At 43.4% G+C, this 19,254-nt stretch overlaps 3 protein-coding genes across 4 annotated transcripts; all 3 read left to right on the top strand.

Moving 5' to 3' along the window:
* The first annotated feature begins 53 nt into the window (after positions 1-53).
* LOC133897089 (protein NETWORKED 4B-like) lies at positions 54-5,356 on the top strand. Its single transcript, XM_062337665.1, has 3 exons — positions 54-172; positions 3,054-3,199; positions 3,378-5,356. The coding sequence occupies exons 2-3, from the start codon at positions 3,097-3,099 to the stop codon at positions 5,129-5,131; spliced, it is 1,857 nt and encodes a 618-aa protein (XP_062193649.1). The 5' UTR covers positions 54-172; positions 3,054-3,096; the 3' UTR covers positions 5,132-5,356.
* A 5,481-nt stretch (positions 5,357-10,837) lies between these two features.
* Positions 10,838-14,243, top strand: LOC133897075 (protein NETWORKED 4B-like). 2 transcript variants are annotated; one of them, XM_062337654.1, is made up of 4 exons: positions 10,838-10,938; positions 11,177-11,279; positions 12,115-12,270; positions 12,843-14,243. In XM_062337654.1, exons 3-4 carry the CDS (start codon positions 12,165-12,167, stop codon positions 13,985-13,987), a joined length of 1,251 nt encoding a protein of 416 aa, XP_062193638.1. In that variant the 5' UTR covers positions 10,838-10,938; positions 11,177-11,279; positions 12,115-12,164; the 3' UTR covers positions 13,988-14,243. The 2 variants fall into 2 exon arrangements, with proteins under 2 accessions (XP_062193638.1, XP_062193632.1); XM_062337648.1 differs by having other exon boundaries at positions 10,894-11,008.
* A 611-nt stretch (positions 14,244-14,854) lies between these two features.
* LOC133897064 (uncharacterized) lies at positions 14,855-18,749 on the top strand. Its single transcript, XM_062337641.1, has 6 exons — positions 14,855-14,979; positions 15,482-16,164; positions 16,256-17,313; positions 17,441-17,738; positions 17,854-18,259; positions 18,421-18,749. The coding sequence occupies exons 2-5, from the start codon at positions 15,487-15,489 to the stop codon at positions 18,247-18,249; spliced, it is 2,430 nt and encodes an 809-aa protein (XP_062193625.1). The 5' UTR covers positions 14,855-14,979; positions 15,482-15,486; the 3' UTR covers positions 18,250-18,259; positions 18,421-18,749.
* Positions 18,750-19,254: the final 505 nt, after the last annotated feature.

Below are 19,254 nucleotides of genomic sequence, written 5' to 3'. Positions count from 1 at the left end.
AGGGCAAGGTCGTCATTTCGTCCGCACAGGCCATTCTTCTCTGCAGTTTAAAGAGCCCGCTGCTCTGAAGTCTGAACACCCCCGACTTTAAGGCCGTAAGCACTCTCGCAGGGTCTCGCTCCTGAGCGTCCTCTCCAGGCGGGCAAGGGAGACCTGCTTCATCTCCTCTTCGGTAACCTCTCGCATCCTTCGCCCTCTGTGATCTGCTTCCGGTATTGTTCCGTGGCTCTTGGCAAGAAACACCGATTTCTGTTCCTGTGGTTTCGAGCGGAAATGTTTTGGGTTCCAAAAGGAATCGAATCTGTGCTGAAACCCTTTGTATGTTTCGTAGGATTGTACGCTCCTTCAATGATTTTCGTTCAATTTTGAATTTTTCCTCACTTGTGCCATGTGCTACTGTCGCTAATTGTTCACTCCAAGCTCACGATGCCCGGGGAAAGTAGGCGTGATGATTTCTGACTTTTGGTGCGCTTAGTGTGGTTTCTTGATTCATCTGGCTGATTCTGCATGACGCCGAATTTTAAAAAAGAGAGAAAATATTTGGCCGGCTTAAATTTGACCTCTTTAATCCCCATCCCTTTCAGCTGACCATCAAAGAGTAGTTGGTTCGTTGATTATACTGAGCTTTCGTAACCCGTACATGAAGAAAACTTGCTTCGAGTTACTCAGATGTTACCATTAGAGAGCTTCTCTCATGAAGCTGCTAGATTCGCGCATAGCAATTGCTGACTAAGGACCTGATCACCATTTCAACTTCTTCTGACTGTGCTATGATGGGCCTTCCCAGGGGAGAGCAGTCTGGTGTAGTGCAAATATTGATTTTCTTCAAGATTTTTATCCTTTGAAAGATCCTTTAATATTTTTATTTTTGCCAGGTTGGTACCAGAGCATGCATATAGTGACCATCTTATATTAGCCGGTGCATGTACTCATTCACAGCTGTTTGGATTAGGAGACTGCAAATAATTTTATTTTATTACCGTACTGATGTTAGCTCTTTGACGACTGTTAATTCTGGGAAATTGACAACATGGATGAGTCCTCAGAAAAAAAACATGAATGAATTCTTTCCCCCAAATATCTGTGATGCATAATGATAATCCGGCTTCTTGAATTCGTTGCGTGTGCTAAGGTCCACTGGTCGCTCGATATTACAAAATTTTCTTGTGAGTTTTTTTTCTTCACCTGCATGGCTAGCTGTGCTGTGCTCGTCAATTATTGCCATCTCCACATGGATGGCAAAATTGTATACAAGAAATGAATAAACAATGCATTTCCCAGAGATCTAGGATAGGTGTATCCTTCTTGGCACTTCTTGAAAATTGCAGTTGACATGAGAATGTACTTAGATTATTCCTACGGTGATTCCCCCTCGGCCCCTCCTCATCCCCATCCCTGCATGTGTCTATCTAAGTGTAGGCTGGCCCATGTTACGTGGATCAGAAACAATTTATTTTTTGCTAAATTGACTGGTCTCAACTATCATTTCAATTATTGGGTGGATAGGGGTTGACAATAACTGAACAACATCTGGTACTGCAGCTTTCAGTTTGAGTCCTGGGCTTCTGAACATGTGGGGACAGAACAAATTTGCTGTCGATTCATTTTGACTGTGCCAGTTTATTCGAGATCATCGAATTAGGCTCTCTTTCATACCTTACAGGGGAGAGGTAGTTGCCACGTCTTTTTGCGCTGTAGTGTGTGACAACCAAGTCCTAGCCATGTCTGTTACATGAAGAACTTTCCCAACTAATAATCATACCTGAAAGATTTGATCAACTTCACTTTCATTAGTTTTCACAACACATTCTTTTTCTTGATTTTTACCCAAATCACTTTAGTTTACCGTGCGAACGGGTACTAATTTGAGTCAACTACTCCACTTATCTATATGGGAGATATGCAAACTGACAACCTGTGTCAAAAAACATGTATGGTTAATAGCTTTTACATGCCAGCTAAATATTTCTACGTGGGTTGTGGGGACAGCACAAATTTGCTGTCGATTCATTTGGCTGTGTCAGTTTATTCGAGTTCATTTAATTAGGTTCACCCTCCTGCCTAACGAAGGAAAGGTAGTTGCCACATCATTTGTGCCGTGGTGTGTGATAATCAAGTCCTAGCCATGTTTGTTCCGTGAATGAGTTTCCCAACTAAAATTCGTACCTGAAAGATTTGATCAACTTCACTTTCATTAGTTTTCACAACACATTCTTTTTCTTCATTTTTACCAAAATCATATTAGTTTACCTTGAGAAGGGGTACTAATTTGAGTCAACTACTCTACCTATCTATCTGGGAGATATGCAAACTGTGTCATAAATATTTTGTACCATAAATACGAAATGCTCATAATTCATTAGTCTATAGCTGTTATATATCTTTCATAAAAGAAGGTACGTGTGTTCTTTCGTACACCAATGACTTCAGTGAGGTAGGGATGTTTTTCTTTCTATTTGATAGGTTAACCCTTTCACTGCCAGTTGAGCCGATGCTAACTAATCCTTTTCTAGTCATTTCTTTTTTTCCACGAAAAATCAGTTTTGGACTTTTGATTGATTAGCTGATAAGATCATAATTCATGAACGATATGATGGTTTTGCATTTTTTTTTTTGTAAACTACCAATGTTCTGGTCCCTTTTTTTTGGAAGCTGAGATGCTCAGTCCTTTTCATCATCCTCTTTTCCTACTTCACATGCATGGCAAAATTCATGAACTTTTGATTAGTTAGCTGATAAGCTGAGAGGCAGCACAAGACCTACTTCTTTTCCTACATGCTTGCGAGTTTATCTATCGCGGATTAAGCTTGTACCATGCATGGCTTTTCCGCATTCTGTGATGTTACTGGTTGTGGTTTCTTGTTTAATTTGACTCCAGTATTCTGATAGTTCTCTAGTTGCCACATTGTAAGAATTTTCATGTCCTAAATTTTACTGCAAAGGTGTAGATCAAATATTTGTTTCGGAATTGCAGATTACTCTTCATCATAATACTAATACTAATCCACTTGTAGTTTCACATTCTCATATATCATTTATGCCTTCTCTATCAGTCGTGGCCAGGTCTACTTGGAGATTTTCTTATTTTTGGTGAGAATGAAGCGCATGCACAGAATGCCAACGAGGAAGTCCCATTCATGGTGGTGGGACAGCCACATTAGCCCCAAAAACAACAAATGGCTGGCTGAGAATCTGGAAGGTAACAACTCTCCTTGTTTCTTGAACAGCAGTAAGGACTGAAATACTTTTATTGCTTGCAAGGCATAGCAATCTGCAGGACCTTGTTCATTGTTGAAATATGTTGTTTATGTTTCAACCTGCAATGTAATTATACATAGCACATTCTTTTCTGACTACCACTTTTTCTTGACAAACAGAGATGGATAAGCAAGTTAAAGAGATGCTGAGGCTCATCGAGGATGAAGGTGATTCCTTTGCAAAGAAGGCTGAGATGTATTTCCAAAGACGGCCTCTGCTTGTAACTCATGTTGAGAACTTCTATCGGATGTACCGTGCTCTTGCTGAACGCTATGATAATGTGACTGGGGAATTGCGCAAGAATATTCCATCATCACTGCAGTCTCAAGGCTCTGGTATATCTGAAGCTGATTCCGAGACACATTCTACTTCCTCATCTCCAGAGCCTAACACGGAACAGAAGACACCAAAACAGAAGCGCAAAACAAGAGCAGCTGGCTTTGATGTCTTCCTTGGTTCTGGTGGAAGCTCAGACATTTCCAAGAAGGGGAGTGATGGATCATCATCTTCTTCAGATTCTGATTCCGAGGTTGATGAAGAGAGAGAAGAAGATGGCAATGGGATTTCTTATGCACTGAATGAACGGATTATTGAGCTAGAAGAGGAGCTTCAGGAAGCAAGGCAACAACTTGAGGCACTCGAGGAAAAGAACATGCGTTGCCAATGTGAAAAACTTGAGGAGAGTTTCAAACGAGTTAGCAGTGAAAAGGAAGATTTGGTAGCTGTAGTTCTGGCAAACAAGAATGAGATTGAGGGTCTAAAAGGAGATATGACCTCAGCAGCTAAGCATTATGAAGCCCAACTACTGCATCATGACCATGAGATTGAGAAGTGCAAGCAGGAGCTTGAGCAAGTTTCTGAGAAGTATTTCCATGAGAAATCTACTCTTGAGGCTGAAATCAGAAAGCTCCAGGAGGTCGTCATGAATTTTGAAGGGGACCTAGCGAAAGTGTCAGGAGAGAAATTGCAGCTTGAGTCCCAGTTAAAAGAGCTTGAACAAGCTTCTCGCAGCTTAGATGATTCTTCTGCTGAGATGATGAAGCTACAAGAAATAACCAAGGATCTGCAAGCAAGACTAGAAAATGGTTCAAATGAGAAGACTGTTCTTGAGGAACGTGCTATGGAGTTTGAGCAAGTTCATAGGCAGCTGGAGGATTCATGGGCTGAGGCCAGGAAGCTACAAGCTACAATAGATAGCCTGAAAGATGACCTCGACAGAGCTCTGCAAGAGAAGTTAATGCTTCAGGACCGTGCCAAGGATCTGGAACAGGCAACGAGTGACTTAAACGCCTCAGTTGCTCATAATCAGGAGAAATTCTCCATGGAGAAGTCCTCTCTTAGCTCTGAGATCCTAAAACTGTCAGAAGCTAACGCTTCTCTCGAGGGCAAGTTGACATCCACAGAGTCACAGCTCGAACAACTTCACGCTGAGAAGGCAGAAACATCCCTCGAGAGTGAGAAACAAATATCTGAACTGAATCAAGCCATTGCCGATCTTAAGACAAAGCTCGAGCTGCTGTCTTCAGAGAAATCTGCAGTTGATAACAGGGTGTACACTTTGCTGATTGATGTCACTACTCGTGATGAAAAGATGAAGGAGATGGGCAGCCACTTGCATCAGCTGCACCTGGAGCACGCGAAGCTGATTGAAGAGGCGGATGTCGCACGAAAGGCCGTTTCCGACCTGCGTGCACGGGTGTGCGAGCTCGAGGAAGAGGTTGAGAAGCAGAAGCTTATGATCTCCGACAGCGCAGAGGGAAAGCGGGAGGCAATCAGGCAGCTGTGCTTCTCGCTTGATCACTACCGCCATGGGTACCAGCATCTCCGGCAGCTCCTGCAGGGCCACAGGAGGCCTATGGTGATGGCAACTTGAGCGACTGGCTTGCTGGATCCTTCTTCCTGGATTTCCAAAATCGGTCTGTCGATGTAACGCGGATTCTGAATGTAATGTGAACCTCCTTTTTTCTCCTTTCCATTTTTCATGTACCTTCCTTCTACAAAATTTGAGTAAAATTTGTGCTCTGTAGCTACTTGAGCTATCCTAAGGTATGTACTGTGTAATGCACTAAATTTTGGATAATTACGGTATTCCTTTTTTTCTGTTCAGAATGTCCATTGCCTGCTGCTGACGTGAGCTTGTGAACATGAATCCTATCGCTGCTCTTTGGGATAGTGAACTGATGTCAACTTGACACGAACTACTGTAATACCCGGGGACCTCTGCTAGCTTGGAACTTACTAACCTACCTACGGATCCACGGAACAAGAAAAAATTAATAACATCTCTTTTAAAACTAAAGATATAACTGACCAAGTATCATATAAAAAATAAATATCATCATGCTAGCAGCAATAAACATCCTAGTAACGAGAAATAAGCCTCAATCATGAGAAAGTATCACGATAGGTCAACCATACAACAAAAACGTCTAAGATCCCTAAAAAGATAACACGACAAATAAAACAAAAAATGAATGTGTTTGTACAAACGATGTGTATCTACCCATCTCGTATGCTTACCATCAACTCAAGACGCATCTACAAATATAGCAAAAGTGAGATTCGAAAATCTTAGCAAGTGAATTGTTTTAACAAGCTATTTAGCTACAATTGATTAAACATTTATCTTTAATAATGATAATAAACTGAACATGTTAACCATACCTGAAAAATATAATTAAGCCTACCAAATAGCAAGAATCACATACTATCATCCAGCAACAATGATTTACCATATCAGTATCATCCAAAACGGAATGAAAAACTTTCTTACAATATAAGAACAACATCGAAGTGATTAGAGTAAATACATCCATATAAATGCTCATGAATGCATATGCAGTGCTCTTCATCACCCTTACCCTCTTCAGGTAACATAAGGGTGCCCACCGCATCACTTCCCAGGTAACATACGGTGCTGCACCGATACGGTGTGACCATAAAACGGTGACATAACTTCTAATGCATGAGATGCACATATATGACATGCTTAATGCATAGTAAGTAACATAAGATATGTTTAATACTTCAATAATTGCATACTGTGATAACTTCTAAGATATGTTTAATACTTCAAGAATTATATAATGTGATAAAGAACAACTGCAAAACAACGTATCTCACTTCATTCACTTTTTAATTCAAGATTCAAGTGAAATTCAGAAAAATAAATATTAAACAACAAGCTCATGAATAACCGAAAGACACAACTTACAATGTAAGTATATACTTCATACTTCGCATACGAGGAATATGAATAACTGTGAGAAATAAGACATATCCCCTTTTGTTACCTCGTAATCCAGGGTAACATCCAATCTTCATAATGCGGTAAGTAACTAACATGTTCGTATTTTAATTTGATAAATCATTAGTAAGTATGGCAATTAAAAGATAGATGTATTGAATAATAAGTCAAAACGTAGCCATCCATTACATTCACTTGCTTTCACCGGTGATGAAGGTAGGCACTAGCTGTGACCTAAAACGGCACCATCTGAACAAACACACACTTAGCACCACATCACCACAACGGCAAAGTAAAAGAAGGCACACACTTCTACACCAGGTGGGATCGATCACCACCACGATCCCCACCCAGAGCCGTCGACTGTCCCGACGGCTCGCCAACCCGTGCCAAATCCTAGGTGCCGCCGCCCCTGCGTTGCCGACCGTCGCTCGCCATGTCTCCCCAGTCGACCTGGCCCGCTGCTGCTGCCAGCCGGTCGCCTTCTTCCGTGCTGCCCCGGCCACCCGTATGCCTAGCCGCCTGACTGCCTGGTGGAGGCCGACAGTAGGGGGCGAGCAGGAAAGGGTTGGCCGACCAAAAGAAAAGAAGGAAGGAAAAGGAAGGAAAGAAGGAAAAAGAAGAAGAAGTTGTTAACCTGAGCGATGATTACCTTTCGTCGTTCTTCCCCGCATGTACTTCGAGCAAGCTGGACCTCATTTACTTGAGGGATTAAGCACGGCTTACAATATCTGCTCTGCCTAGATTTTGATGTTCTCTATGATTAACAACGAAGAATACCCTGTGAAGTTCCTTTCTCCAAGGCATTTGTAATCTTTCACATTTATGTCCATAATACTCAGCATAAAATGTTAAATTGTACTCATAGAAGAATCATCAACGGTTTGAAAATGTGCATAAGGTAGCAACATCAAAGGTCATCCGATCGCAACATCAAAGCATCATCAACCAGTAACTAATAATTCGATGGGAACATTTGCACCTCATAAAACTAGTTATCTGACCACGTATAAGGACGTGTTTGGATGCCTGCACGCGCGGAGCAACGTATCGGTCTAGCTCCGCGCGTGCAGACACTGGCCGTTTGATTGCCTGTACCTTCACTCGAGCCTGTATTCGTCCGTCTGCCTGCACCTCCCCAGCCTGGCCGGCGGGAAACGCCGGAATGGTCGTTTCTCCCGGACCAGGCCAGCCACATGCAGCGAATTAGCGTTAATAATGGATAATTAGCAAATATTAGCTCATATTATTACATTTTAAATTAGATTAAGTTTTAACATGATAAATTAAGTACTATATAGTGTATTTATGCAAAATAAATATCATGTTAACACTTTTTTTTATTTCAATCTCATGCAACATATACTCATGTGGGCAACCAAACACAATCTCTTCTCAATCAAACTGAGCACATACAGCCAACCAAACAGACTCTACTGCACCTCCCCAGCCTGTCTCAACTCAGCCTGTATGACTCATACGAGTCAGGCTGAGGGCATGCGGGCAACCAAACAAACCCTAAAGTCACGCATACATTCAGAAAGAATCAACCATGGGATCAATGAAACAGCAGAAATCATCTGTTCGATCACAGTTTTACAGTTTCAGCCCCGTGGCCGAGGTGGACTCGTACTCCCTCGGCCTCCGCCGGCCAGGACGGCACCCCGAGATGAAGCAAACACGGACGCACCTTAGTCTCGGGATCAACAGCAGGAAGTAGTTGCCCCTGCGCGTGAGAGGCCAGCCTTCAAGTCACATGTCAGATGTGGCGGGGCGGCCAGTCACCTAGGACGGGCTCGGTCGAGACCGGAGGCATCGCCACGCCAGGCGCTGCGGCATGAGGCGCCGCTCCCGGGCATCGCCGTGGCGCCGTCGCCAGAAGCAAGAGTGGTGGCTTGGCATTCCCTTTGTAAGTTGGAAGGGATCCCCAAGATTCACAGGTATCGCGGCAGCTAATGCTTGCCTCGAAGTTGCTGAAGAAGGCGGCCAGCGTGCGCCACGAGTCGGAGCCTCCGCCGAGGCTTACATTGCTGGAGCACTCGTTGGGGAGGTCCAGTGGGCAGGCGGCGGCCGCCGCAGAGAGAGAGGTTCACGCGATCGAATCGGGGAAGAAGGACTCTGAAGGTAAAACGTGTTAACGCAGGGTCCCAAACGCAAAACCCCATCCGTCGCTCGTTCCGCTAGATCTAGACCGCGAATCCTCCATCGGACGGCCAAAAGGAGACCCCACATTTGGATAATAATCGCGATCCGAATAGAGGAAGGGCTCTAACGGTAAAACCCACTAGTGGAGGGCCTGAAACAAAAAACGCCCCGTCGCTCGTCCTGCCTCGATCTGGACCGCAAACTGCCTCGATCGGGCAGTTAACGGTGTCCCTCAGGATCGTGTTATCCAAACTGGAGAGGCCGCAAACGGTAAACTAGATTAGTGCAGGGTCCTCCTCGTAAAAGATCACATGCCACCCGCCTCGCCTGGGCCCTGGCCCAGGCCCCGGTCCATCCTGGGCCGCACACGCATGTTCAGATGGGCCGTCCATGCTACCAGATTACGAACTGGCCCAGGTCTCAATCAAAGCCCAACTCGTACGTCCCTGGTCCTGAAACCCGTAGTGTCAAGATTAAAATTTCCATAATTTTTCACGAATTTCGAAAAGAGAACGAAATAACTAATTAAAAAATCACTGACGTGTGAGACTCATAGAGTAGAAAAAATAATCAAAATTTTAACGAAATTCTACGAATTTTGGTTTTTCACTGATAAACAGAAAAAAAAATAAAACGAAATTAAAATCCCTGTGTAGAGCGAGGCAAATGCACCGAGGATTGGTTTCGAGATTACGGCTGAAATGATGGGAGGTTTGCAGCGGTGGCCCGCATGCTGTCCCTATCTCTGATTTCTCCATGTCATGAGCTGGCCTCGCAAGTTTCTCCACGATTTGCTCTCTCTCTTTTTTTTTTCACTGATTCATGATTTTTAATGTTACTTGAACACTATTTTTTTTTTATCGAATCGGACACTCTAAATCTGAGTCAGTTTACGACATCCGTATTGGATTCCGAATTGTATTTCACGTTTCCAAATTTTCTTACCGAATCATATACCGAATTCGAGTACACCTGTATTTATGTTCCGCTAACACAGCATGATTTGCACTTTTTTTTAACTGGTCCATGATTTTCTCTTAGATTTGGCCACTTTACATCTCAAAAGAGAAATGATATTTGACTGTTAAGTATTACAACTAAGAACAAACTAGTTATAACAAGGTATTCATAGGTGGAAGCAGGAGGACAGCGCATGTACTAAATTACAAGGAGATGTGTGCAGGGTCTGCGGTATTATTATCAGCGAGATTCATATCGGGTGGTATCAGATGATCGTATTTTTTAATGCCCCGGGGATCACGGACTGATCTGAGACATCACATGGTGAAGCCTTTCACGGGCGTTTCCCTGCTTTCCTGTTCTGCAACTTTTAATCGGTTACACGTTTCAGAGTTCGGACTTCAGTTTCTTGCCCATTCAATTGGCTAACTCTCATCAAAGAAAAATAGAAATGGCTAACTCACCCTCATTGATGCATGCTTAACGTTTGCTAATGCTCCCTTCCAGCAGTTTTTTCCTTTCTTTCTTTCTGGAGCAACGCGTATCAGCCGTCCAATCCAGTATCCAACGGTAACGCTCTCTCGTTACCTTTACTTCGATACTTCCTGCTTAGTGTCGATGCTATATAATGGTCACACGTGGATTTGCTGGTTTCTCACAAGCATTCTGAGTTCTGATAGAGCATTTCGACATTTCCGAATTTTGCTTCTGTTCTGTGTCAACTCCATATCCAGAACCTTTGAGGATGGCATATTTTCAGAAGGTATCAATAACAATAAGCAAAGCTCCTCCACTCCTGCTATAACACGTATTTCCTCTTTTTTACGATTTTGTTTCTTTTTTCTTGTATTTTTTCTGCAAATTCCTTCTTTTACTCACTCATTAATTCGTTTCCACGGCAACAATTCAATGCATGGTTCACATACACCTCATCTCCTGCAGCCCTGCTGCCATCTTGCAGTCTTTTTCCTTTTTATTCAGAACCTATGCAATCCTGGGACTGGGAGCAAAGTCACTGAACTAGCTGTTGGATTGAGAACGGACGATCGAGATTTGTTGGGACAATGATGCTGCAAATTACTATAGCAACACTCACAATTTACTGTTCAAAATACTGTAGTGCAGTGATTTTGCTCTGTAATGATAGAGGATCTCAGTCCGCAATCCTGACCACAACCACAAGGCACAACACATGGCCGGTGACACCATGTGCCAATATTTTTTCCTTTCTCTATTTTGCTCCATCCCTTTGCTTCCACCCTGCCCTTTCCTTCTCTCCTCTGGCCTTACAAGAACACTGCACTTGCACCCAAGTGTGAACAAAAAGGGTCATAGCTCTCTCCCCTTTTCTATCCTTTTTTGTGCTTTAAAAGCAGCAGTAGATCTTGGATGCTTCAGGTAGTAATGAGCATAGTAGCAGGAGTAGGTGGGCAGCAGCCTCTCGTGGCTTGCATGTTCCACGGCTCTTCGGAGGACGCTCTCCCACGCGTTTGCTTCAAGCATTGACCGGAGAACAAATCTAGCTGCCTGTTCTTGACCTCTTCCCTCCCCTGCCTCTCTGTGCAGAGCTTTGAATGCTCGGATTTGGTGGCCGCGAACAGAAGCTGACACTTTCTGTGTGGGAACCGGGATCCCGACCTCCGATTCTCAAGGAGCCTGCTGTTCTCTGGTGAGATTTTGTTACTGATGTTGCGTGCTTATGCAGAATCTGTTCCGTTTCTTTCCAGTCTGTATTTTCCGTCAGTTTCTTGATGCGTGAAGTTATTGTTAGTTCCTAGCTAGATCGCAGCATTTCTGGAGGGATGGTTATCCTTTGATCTGTTATCGGTTCAATGGCGACCTCCATTTCTTTCTGATTGTACTGCAGTTAAATGCCTTCTGCCGATCATTGTGTTCTCTCGTTTCGGCAAAAAGAGAACTTTTGATAATACAATCAGAAAACATCTTGTACAAGATGAGCAACTGTGCTGGTTTCTTTCATATTGCACATGAAAATTCAATCCATTACCCTGATGATCTATTATCTAAAAAAATTAATCTGATGATCTGGCCTGATATATTATTCATTTCTTCCAGTTAGCATTGGTTCCCATGAAACATTAGTATTTAGCCGCATCTTGAGAGACTTTCCTCAAGAATACTCTGATGCCGTTCCATTGCATTTTAGATTCTAACTGCATGGCAATTCGTATGTTTGTCCTAATTCAGAAACATTTTATTATCTAACCAACATGGAGTAGGTACCTTTCGATGAATGGGTACACTAATCTCTGAACTCAGACTTCCTTGAATAAGAGGTTGCTGACATTATTGTCATTTACATGCTGATGCCATACTATTTCAATCTAGATTGGTCCAGATTGAGACTATATACTGTTTCCATTATCGGCAAAAAAATCATGTATGATGTATTCATTTTGCACTGTTATCAGTGCAGCTATGATATTTATGACTGGGATAGTTATCTTTCCTGAGTCCTGACCATGCACATCTTCTCCATTCAGATAGTTCTCCAACCTCTGAAACTTAAGCTTCCCTGGAAGGTTTCTGAGCAATGAAGCCACCATTGGAGAGGAACCCTACCAAAAAGCGACATTCGTGGTGGTGGGACAGCCACATTAGCCCCAAGAACTCAAAATGGCTTGCTGAAAATATCCAAGGTGAGCTGAAACTATACGTGTAAATTTTTCTATATGCATTGCTCTCCTTAGTACTCACTGCTATCATTAATAGAAAATTGCATTTCTCCTGCCGGTTCATTTCGAAAAAGGTACTCACTGCTATCCATAAATATATAGTACAGTACCACTTTCTGATCACGCTGAGATGAGCATGAGAATAATAAACCAAAGGAAGTACAATATCTGTTTTCTTAGTACTTAGATGCTCTTGATGTACATGTTGTATCTATGATACAGTAGCATCATCCGATTGTTCCATTCAAGTATTGAACTAATAACCGAGAATGGGTAGTTAACTGAAGTACTGCTACACATGTTTTGTTCATCTGTTGCTAATTGCTGTTCATATAAGTTAGCAATATAGTCATAGATGTGTAGTTGTCTTTTCGTGATTGTCCATTGTGCTAGGTTTTAACATGATAAAAAAATAGATACCGATATGTTTCCATAGGCAAACGAGGGAAATTCTGTACACAATTCTTCTGTTGCCACAGACTGGCAGTGAAGTGACTGAAATTGCTGCCGATCTTTCCCTGAACTGAAACATGCAGAGATGGATAAACAAGTGAAGGAAATGCTCCAGCTGATAGAGGAGGATGGCGACTCCTTTGCGAAGAAAGCACAGATGTACTACCAGAGGCGTCCAATGCTCATCATCCACGTCGAGAATTTTTACCGGATGTACCGTGCTCTAGCTGAGCGCTATGACAATGTTACCGGTGAATTGCGCAAGAACATCCCTACAAGGTTGCAGTCAACAGGATCTTTAACCGGTTCAGAGTGCGGTTCTGAGCTGCAGAGATCGCCCTCACCATCTCCTGAACCACTACAGAGGTCATGGACAAGGGAGCAGAGTCCTAGAGCTGCTGGCTTCGATTTCTTCCTGAGCAACAAGAATAATGACTCGCCAGCATCAAGGAAGGAGCCTGAGGACTTGGCCTCGCAGTCAGAGTCTGATGCCAAGTCTGAAGATGGTGAGGATGATGGCATTGCCTATACGTTGCATCAGAGAGTTCTTGAGCTAGAGGATGAGCTCAATGTGGCAAACCAGAAGCTGCGTGACGCAAACGGAAAGCTTGAGGTTTTGGAGGAGGAGAACTTGAGGTGCCACTGTGATTATAAAGAGAATGGCAACGGTGCTGATCAAACTACAAAAGTTTCAGACATGGAGGGAGAGCTCACGGCGACAAGGGAGAAGCTGCAATCTTCACTAGAAGAGATTGTCAATATGAAGGAAGAAGTGAATTCAACGCGAAAGAAATTTGAAGATGAACTGTCTGAAAGAGATGCTGAAATCAGCAGGTACAAGGAAGAGCTTGCTGATGCTTCCGAAAAGTTGCTGCAAGAGAAGTCCGCCAACGGTGCACAGATTGCTGAGCTGCAAGAAATGATTGAAGACATCAGGTTCAAACTAGAGAAAGTTTCTGAAGAGAAATTACTAGTTGAGAACCATGTTAAGGAGCTGGAGGAAGCAAATGCTGAAGCTGATAAGTACAGTCAAGAGCTAACCCAAGCTACTGAAACGCTTTCAGAGGAGAAGTTCAGACATGAAGCTGTGATTCTCACAATGCAGCAGAGCATTGAAGATCTGAAATTCGGAATTGAGAGCCTTACTCGAGAGAAATTGTTGATGACATCATGGTTTGCGGACTTGGAGCAAGTTGTGGGGCGAGGAAGGAGCATTTTCACCGAATAACCGAGTTTTATCCGAAATATCAATAGCTATAAGTTAGCAAGTTAGCAACATTTTTTTCCATACATATATCACCATGCAAAGTTAAGAAGTCCCACCATACGTCAGTGTATTTCCGTTCTTTTTGCTGAGCTTTTACTTATGACGTGATGGATGGTGGTGATGTACTGATGCTATATGAGATATTGCACTGAACGTACTACCTGGCAATAAACCTGGTGCATTTGCAAGTTCAGTCCCAATGCACTGATGCATTTTATTGTTGTCTCCCCTGCGAATTCAGTCCAAATTCTGCTACTGTTGATATCCAGCAGGAGTTGGGACTATATGTTCCATATCCAGAAACCAAAAAAATCTTAAAATTCGCACGGCGATCCCTCTCATCTAAACACCCCTTAAATGGTGTATATTATTAGTGCTATGTACTTGAATTCTTTATATTTGTTTTCCTACCGTGGCTATCTTTCGGCAGTTCACCTCTTTCCAGAGAATCACGAACACACACCTCGAATCCCACTAACTACACATTATATATGTTCAATGTAGATCTTCATATCTAATTTAACAATATCTAAATCATTAAGCTTTTGATATAACTATGATAACCACATGCATCTTTCAACAAGAGTATAAACGACCGAAGCTACGCTAGGCGCAACTGTCGTTGCGCTCGTGCCACCTGCTACGCCGGTTCTCATAGATTTCACAGAAGGGTTTCTCTACTGTATTTCTTAAAAAAAAAAAGTATAAACGGCTGTCAAGTACTGACAAATAAACTTTCAAGCGGTGTATAAAAAAGTTTTCCTTGGGCCTCAGTAGTATACGCTGAACGGCGTAGCGTTTTACACCTCTGAAGCAAGAAACGCCAAACACAAATGCGTCTTTCGCCTCGACCCGCCCCCAACCAGAGGTAAGAAGAGGAAATAAACAGCCCATTGCCACTCGCCGCCGCCGTCCCCCGCGCCACCGCTCCCGCCGCGCAATTCCCGCCATCGGTAAGCTCCGCCCTCCCCGAATAAAGAATGCCCTCTTCCTTCTCGCCCTGAAGCTCAGCCACCCTCCCATGCGAGTTGCTCGAGCAAAGACTTGGGAGAAAGCCCCGATTAGAAGATATACCTTTGATCCTTCAGATGTTGCGCCGCGTCGGTGTAGGGTGAGAAGAATGCTAAGCTGTTCGTAGATCATGGTTGTAGTGTGAGTTAGACTGGGGGAAGTCTAGGGTTTCGAGATGTTGGCGGTGCTTAGGAGACTAGGGAGACTAGTACCAAGAAAGCAGCAGGTTCCTTGTCGCGGTTTCTTGCAGAGTTGTAGTGGTTCTTGGAAAAATGTTTACCGATCCTTTGTAGCCATTTCTATTTGGCATGGTACTTTGGAGTGCCACGATTTGCTATCATGAATTCATGAGTGCTAACATGCTTATGCATCATGGTTCTTGTACTGGATTGGTAAATCTAAATGTGGCCTGACCTCCAATTCGGGTGCATTCATGTTTGGCAGGAGCAATGGACAGATTTGTGCGAGTTTACCGTGGCGGGGAACTGGTGAAGGGGCCAAACGGGGTGGAGTTTGGGAACCTCACTGAGGAGGGGATATGGTTTAAGATAGCACCCACATTTGATGAGCTAATTGATGCCGTGCACAAGAAGCTTGGGTGGAAACCTGTGACACATAGCATCCGTGTGCAGGGAAGGATGAATGTTGGCGGGGGTGCTCATCGGCACTTCATTATGGTGCCTATCGACAATGATATGTCCTGGAGTAGCTATGTCAAAGCAGTTTTCAACGGGACTGAGTGGAATTGTCTGGAGATTTATGTTCAAGCAGAAAGGCATTCCTCTACAGAGGCCACTTCCTCAGAGCTGTCTCTAGTTGCTAGTGAACCGGCGGACGTACAACGTCAAAATGCGCAACCACGACATCCAGAACAGGGTTCTTTTGCTATTCCTTCAATGGTGACAGTCAGTCCACCAAATGAGCATTCTCAATCTCAACATGCTCTACTACGAAAACCAAGAAGAAGCACCAGGACCTGTGCAAACAATGGTGGACAGGTTGTAGATGCAGAGGTTCAGTCTGGTCAAGATCAAAATGGAGCTTTGGGGACGGTTGGTACAACTTCCTATCCTTTAATTGGCTTGTATGATGCTGATCATCGTGCTCGTGCTTTAGTATCAGGGCAGGTAGATCAAAGAGAATTCATAGCGTTTATGTTGCAAATTATTTTCATCTAAGAGCAAACCACTGATTTGTAGCTTCCATGGTTTTGCACAGAATCTAACTGAGCTCAATCCTCGTACCCGTGAGCCTCTTCGGTTTGACAAGCGGTATGAACACTACCTTAGGCCAGCTGGGCTGATGGGGCTGGTGAATATTTGTAGGGCTGGACTGCCCTCCATTGATCGTGCACTTGTCTCTGCACTAGTTGATAGGTGGAGACCTGAGACCCACACTTTTCACATGCCCTGTGGCGAGGTCACAATCACACTACAGGATGTTGCGATGATTCTTGGACTTCCTTTTGCTGGTCGTGCTGTCACTGTAAACACAACAGAGTCCCAGAATGAATTGGTTGAGCGATACCTTGGGAGATCACCTCCATCAGATAGTAGGCCCCGCCCTGGGTCGAGGGTTTCATGGGTCAGGGCTGAGTTTAATAACTGTCCAGAAGATGCTGATGAGGAGACTGTTAAGCAGCATGCCAGAGCATACATCCTTAGCTTGATCAGTGGTCTATTATTTCCTGACGCCTCTGGTGATTTGTACCCCTTCCACCCCTTTCCATTGATTGCCGATCTTGAGAATATTGGTTCATACAGTTGGGGTTCCGCTACTCTGGCATACCTCTACAGGGCAATGTGTGATGCTTGCAGGAGGCAATCGGATCAAAGTAATCTGACTGGTTGCCTTTTGCTCCTACAACTTTGGTCATGGGAGCGCTTCCCTATTGGCAGGCCAGAAATGGTAAAGCTAAAATACCCAAATGTGGAGGAGCTTGAGGATGAAAGGGATAGACCCACAGTTGGTCTTCGATGGGTTGTGGGTGTGTGCACGCGTCGAGCAGCTCCGGCACGTTGCTATGAGCACTTCACAAATGAGTTTGACTTGTTAACAGATGACCAGGTTGTATGGTGTCCATATAGGGAAGAACGGGTGAATGAACTACTGCTTGCCCCTATATGTACCCAGGATTCTCATTTATGGTTAACCCAAGCACCTCTAGTTTATTTCTATATGGTGGAGGTTTACATGCCTGAGAGAGTGATGCGCCAATTTGGTCTCCATCAGGTGTGCCCGCCACCATTACGGGACACAAGTGTGGAACTTCATTGGTATGTTCAAAAAAAGAGTTTTTTTTACAAATATTATTGCCTGCATTGTCTGTGCATGGCTGTGTTCTATCAAGTTATCGATCATCTACCAGTATCTGACAACACATTATTTCCAATGATATTGCAGTTGTCGTCGCGGAAGGATTCATAATGATTGGGCACAGAAGCACAAGTCTTTTGTGGATATGTGGGAAGCAAATGCGCAGCATGTTATTGTGGAAGAACGACCATACGATCATGCTTACTACATGAATTATTTGAGGTGGTACAGACGATCGACACGTGTCCGCCTCTGCACACCAATGAGAATAAGTAATGGTCACAAGGGTGGGACACCTGGGAAAAGTGGAATAGCTGATTCTGAAGATCCTTTTCATGCTTCTCAGCTTCGGTATACCCCCAGGGCTCATTTGATCCACTCAGTGGTAAGATGTCCTACTTGTAAGATGTGATTTGGTTCAAGATGTTCGTAAATGATGTTATTATCAGTCAAATGCATAGCTTCATGGATATCTCTGATGCGTCCATCTTTTGTCCCAGACCGACAAACTCACTATCCTGGCAAAGGAGGCAGCTTCTCAAAAAGGCTGCTCCAGAAGTGAATGTCATGCTTTCGTTGAAAGAGTCACTAGAACATGTGTGGAAGTTATCGGTGAACTTGGTGGATCGTCACTTTGCGAGATTGCTAATGTGATTCCATGCTCATCAACAACAGCAACAGCTGTAGCTGAACCGGAGGTAGAGCGCCGGAAGGATAGGGAGGCAGAGATAATTCATTCCATGGTGCCTGATCAGGGTACCGAGTCTGTCCCTGAATATGAGAAGCAATCTCAAAGCCAGGATGGCCACACGCAAGCCAACAACACGCAAGCCAACAGCACATTCCGCTCGAGGTTATCAAGCAAGAGGAAGAGGGGCAGATCAATTCCAAGATGAGTACTGTGCGGTCAGTGGTTTATAATTATGTTTTGCAGCTCTTTTTGATAGTCAATAGTGCATTTCCTTCAGTTTTATCTTGATCCCTGCTGCCTTCCATGTTGTAGTTGAACCATTGTAGTGACTCTTGTACAGTTCTTCTGTGCTCATTGGTTTTCTTCAAAATTGCAGGATCTGTGTTTGTCGTGTAACGTAAGAAGCAGTGGGCTGAAGGAAGGACATGATTGTTAACAAGCTGAACTGTTCATGGTTTGACAAGTTCAACACTTGTGCTCTCAGAAGCGATTTGGATCTCAAATATGTAGTACTAGGAGTATGGTTTTGTTTTTTGCTTTTCTTCTGGGAGATCTAGGATGAGTTCCATATTTTCGTGTACATGTACCATGATGAACCATGGAACTGATGTCAATATCGTACTTCTAACAAAGCTTGCTTCTTCTTGCCTTGCTGTGGTATCAGGCTGGCAGTATAACTAATAGAGCAATGGTGCATTTGCTTAACTTATATTCCAATTTTGCAATGGATGCTAACACAATTCAAGTTTGCATATATGCACGAAGTGAACTCATTGAATCTGACTGGTGGTTATTCCCTGGCAATAGAGATCTTCTTTCCAAGCAGTTCAGGTATGAAAAGCTTGCATCACTACATTGTTAATCAGCTAAGGTGTGAATGATTGCAGCTACATGATGCTTCTGTTCTCTTATTTCTGGTGGTATGGCTATGGCTGCTAAACATGCTTGTTTTTTGGGTCTAAAATGGTTGCTTCTTGTCTAAATATTAAAATTAATTTATTGTGTCGGTCATTATGGTCACAACTTCTTTACTTTGTGTCGTTATCCTTCAAATTATGTATGCTGCTATTGGGTTCTCTTACGTTCTTTTATTTCAGTATACAATGTAAACTTGTTCTTGAGTTCATTCTTATCTGGATTTACCATGATATGTCTTCAACCTTGGTTAAATAGAATAAATTAACAAAATGGAATTTATTATCCTGTCTGT

This window comes from Phragmites australis, chromosome 2 (assembly GCF_958298935.1).
Source record: "Phragmites australis chromosome 2, lpPhrAust1.1, whole genome shotgun sequence".
Classification (NCBI taxonomy): domain Eukaryota; kingdom Viridiplantae; phylum Streptophyta; class Magnoliopsida; order Poales; family Poaceae; genus Phragmites; species Phragmites australis.
Note: the sequence above shows the minus strand (reverse complement) of the source record. Positions and strands in the feature narration are given on the sequence as shown.